Consider the following 3831-nt stretch of genomic DNA (forward strand, 5'->3'; position numbering starts at 1 on the left):
GTGTGTGTGTGTGTTTGTGTGTGTGTGTGTGTGTGTGTGTGTGTGTGTGTGTGTGTGTGTGTGTGTGTGTGTGTGTGTGTGTGAGTGTGTGTGTGTGTGTGTGTGTGTGTGTGTGTGTGTGTGTGTGTGTGTGTGTGTGTGTGTGTGTGTGTGTGTGTGTGTGTGTGCGAGTGTGCGAGTGTGTGTGTGTGTGTGTGTGTGTGAGTGTGTGCGAGTGACACGTCCCTGACGGCATTAGATCAGTGTAGGCAGCCAGATCAATCCCACCACATTCACATCTCTCGGACTCCACGTTGCAGTCAGGTGGTACTGCGCTCTCAACAACCAGTGTGTCCACTGAACTCAGTCCGGGTGCTCTACAAGGCCAGAGCCTGGAGAGCGTTTTAGTCCGTCTCCATGGACCCGCTGTGCGTCTCCTTGGACACCATGAGTCTCATCAGTTTTCCGTGGAGCTTCTCGATCTTCTTCACGTCCTGGGCCTGGTCCGTCTTGTACTGTAAACACTGCGGGGACGGACAAAAGACAGCATGAGGGCAAGGGTAAGTTACCATTACTATTGTTACTGGTGTCACAGCCTGTCCATTTCTTTACAGAAAAGGATAGTTTACATCTGCAGGCCTAAAAATGTCTACTATCCATTGTCTGCTGACATTAGGGATTTAATTGCACTTTGTCAAGAAATCTGAATGGCCTAGTTTATGTGCAATATTTGTGTTAAACAAGTTGTTTAAAAGTCAGTGTTTGAAATAAAGCTGCTTTAATCATCTGATTATTCTGCAGTCACTGCAGCAGGGACAATGAATGATGATTTGAACAATCAAAGCTTTTATTGAGTTTTTGAAAGACGCTTTAAACATCTGACGTCATTGAAAGGCTAACCCCCCAAAAAAAATATGGATATAATTACTGAACGCTGCTTCGCTCGCTGTGTGTTTGAGAGTGACAGAGAGAGGGGAATAAAAGGTGGACTATTGCAGGCCATGTTTCTGTATGTTACTAATAATAATAGTTTCAATGTAAATGTTATGAATACAACACTTTGAACTGTTCCGATACAGACCTAGTTATTTGTTATAACTAATGTTTACAACCGGAGTGCGAGTGTGTGTGCGCGCCCGTGTGTCGGTGTCGCGTTAAATTCAGAGCACGTCATCGTTTCACGACGGCAGGGCAAATTCAATTTATCCTAATATTACTGTTATATCAATAATAATAATTGAATACATTAATGGTAAAACAAGCTAAATATCTTGACATTGGCAATCGTTGATCCCCAAGATCATCATCTATCGACACAACCCCATCACATATGAAACATTAATTTGCATCTCTTCATCTACCAGATGGATTGGTATCGACGCTGGTAAACTCACGACGTCATCAGGTTTGTCCGATACTTTGGTTTATCTATTAGGGCTCGACAGTAAGGGTTGCCATTGTCAACCATTTTGAGAAATTTGTAACGGATTCTTGGCCTTGGACACTTTTTAACATATCAAATGTAAGGACAGCAAATGGCCAAACATGCACCGTAAAATAAATACATTTTTTAATGCGTTGCATTGGTGATATTTAAACATCGCCGTTACGGTCAGAACCGTAACCAGGCAACACCCCCATGTGACAACGCTGCACGTGCGTTCGCTCCGTGCGAGGAATCTGAATCTGTTTCAGAGATAAAAAGTGAGGCAAATCACGTTGTTACGACTGTGGGGTGGAAAGATCGACCGACCGGTCAACACCACAACTGACAAAGAACTAGAGGAACCTGCGCGAAAAACAAAGGACATTTGAGACGTCTTGGGAGGCGAAGCATCCCGGCATCTTTGAGCTGAAGCAGACAAAGATAATGCAAAGTATGTACAACACACACACACACACATGCATGTCAAATGTTCATTGTTAAAAGGAATACTTCACCCACGAAATGACCATTTGTATATTAATTATGCACCCTGTTTTACATTGAATTATTGAGGAAAACTGAGAACTAAAATAAACTAAAATCTCTCACATTTAATTAAGCACATAAGGCAACAAAAGCTGACGTCAGCCTGGCAATCACTTAATCACGTGATAGTTGATGTTGAGCCCCGTCTATCAAACATGATCATTGTCTTTATGAATACTAGTGTGTAGACACAATGCACTGTTGTAATGCTGCTGATCAATGTAGTTGATGATTCCATCAATCATTAGAACACTACTGACTACAGCTGAGTATGTGGAAGTAAGTACGAAGTAACAGCCTCACAGTTGTTGACATCTGCTTACGTTTCCACGTTACGTCAGTAGAATCCCTCAGCTTTCACGCACTGTCTTTCCCAGCATTCTAACGTTAAGTGATACATTAAAATAGATACGGAACGCAGGGGAAGGTTTGGTAAGTCTCTCCAACAGACCTCGGTATAATGTAGTACTCAACATTATTCCCTTATGTCACTTACCACGGCGTTGTCGGTCACTTTGATGCAGAGGTTGCCGTCGCAGTGTCTGTACTTCAGAACCACACGGACCTGGAAACAAGAACAACTGAAACATCAAGACCGGCAGCTGGCGCATTCACGTCCCTAACGAGCTATCCGGCTAGCGAGCTAACCAGCTAGCATGCTAAATCAGGTATGGGGTAAAGTGTTTTCACCTTCATGGGGTCTGTCAGATACAGTTTTTCTGCTGCACGGGCGAACTCCTCCCAAGTCTGAAAGTAAGGCATGTTTTTTTGTTTTTTCTAACAAAGCAAAGTTACTATTAAACCAAAGAATATGTCAGAATCGTTCGACCAGGCTTGCTAACTTCAGAACACCACATCAGCGTGAACGCAGCCAATCAGAAGGAAGGGAATATGAAGACGAAACCACTTCCGGGTTGCTGTTTCAAAACAAAGGCACGTCAAGAATAACTTCTGAAGTTTGTGGTATTATTGAGTAATATATAAAATAATTACTATAAAAAAATGAAAGCTGATTTAACTAAATGTTTTATTGTATTTGAATCCCTCCAACCAAGTTTAAAATGTATCATAACAAATGACAAAAAGTCCCACTGACAAAAATAATCTGAAGTTCCCATTCATCAGCTTCATCTATCCCTTACCCCCATGTTGTTGTATATAAAAAGCTGATGCTCTCAGTTGATTGTAGTTACACATATTGGGTTGAATCAACAAGTTCGCGTTAAAGCTACGTAGCTGCATAGCAACTAATGCCTCTTGCTTACAGCCATGGTCCCGACGGCCGCCAGCCTTTGTTTTGACATGATCCCGGAAATACTCCTGTACTGAATTGTGTGGGAAAGTCAACTTGTCGCCCTCTAGTGGTTACCCTTAAAACTGACGCATTTCCCAACTCCCTGCGAATGGTCCATAAGGCTCGGAATATGACAGATTGATTAATTATTAATTATTTTGAGATTAAACATTTCCAAACCTTAATTTCTTCTTGTCTCAACGCATTTATTTAGAACCAGAGTTGGGTATGTGGTGCTCAGTCATGGTGGAAGTATTCAGATCATTCTAAAGTTACTATATTAAAATAGTATTACAATACAATCAGTCCAGCCTTGCTGCATTGGCATGTAAGTAGCATTACTGCACGTGGTAGAAATGTGGCTTAATGTATCTGGCATTAATCCGCCACAACAATGATTTACAAAATGATCATATGTTTTGTAAATAAGATCTTAATCTGCAACATAACTAGCTGTCAAATAGATTTAATTGAGTAACAAGTGAAACACCCTTTGGAAAAATACGAGAGTAGGCTGTATAACGTATCTCAAAGTGCACAACAAAGCACAAGTACCACAAAACTTCTTACAAGTGCAGTACTCAAG

General features: G+C 41.5%; 1 protein-coding gene across 1 annotated transcript; it reads right to left on the reverse strand.

Moving 5' to 3' along the window:
* Nucleotides 1-157: 157 nt before the first annotated feature.
* On the reverse strand, nt 158-2818 carry srp9 (signal recognition particle 9). The gene is made up of 3 exons (XM_031878101.1): nt 2642-2818; nt 2448-2516; nt 158-503 (listed from the first exon to the last, which is right to left on the reverse strand). Exons 1-3 carry the CDS (start codon nt 2711-2713, stop codon nt 384-386), a joined length of 261 nt encoding a protein of 86 aa, XP_031733961.1. The 5' UTR covers nt 2714-2818; the 3' UTR covers nt 158-383.
* Nucleotides 2819-3831: the final 1013 nt, after the last annotated feature.

The sequence above is a fragment of the Anarrhichthys ocellatus genome, unplaced genomic scaffold (assembly GCF_004355925.1).
Source record: "Anarrhichthys ocellatus isolate YVR2014 unplaced genomic scaffold, GSC_Weel_1.0 scaffold161, whole genome shotgun sequence".
Classification (NCBI taxonomy): Eukaryota; Metazoa; Chordata; class Actinopteri; order Perciformes; family Anarhichadidae; genus Anarrhichthys; species Anarrhichthys ocellatus.

Excerpts from the sequence above, each read along its gene's own strand:
- srp9 (XM_031878101.1), bottom strand. The coding sequence starts at position 2,713 with ATGCCTTACTTTCAGACTTGGGAGGAGTTCGCCCGTGCAGCAGAAAAA. Across the intron at positions 2,517-2,641 it reads ATCTGACAGACCCCATGAAG|GTCCGTGTGGTTCTGAAGTA; the intron begins GTGAAAACACTT and ends TCTTGTTTCCAG. Across the intron at positions 504-2,447 it reads AAGTGACCGACAACGCCGTG|TGTTTACAGTACAAGACGGA; the intron begins GTAAGTGACATA and ends CCGTCCCCGCAG.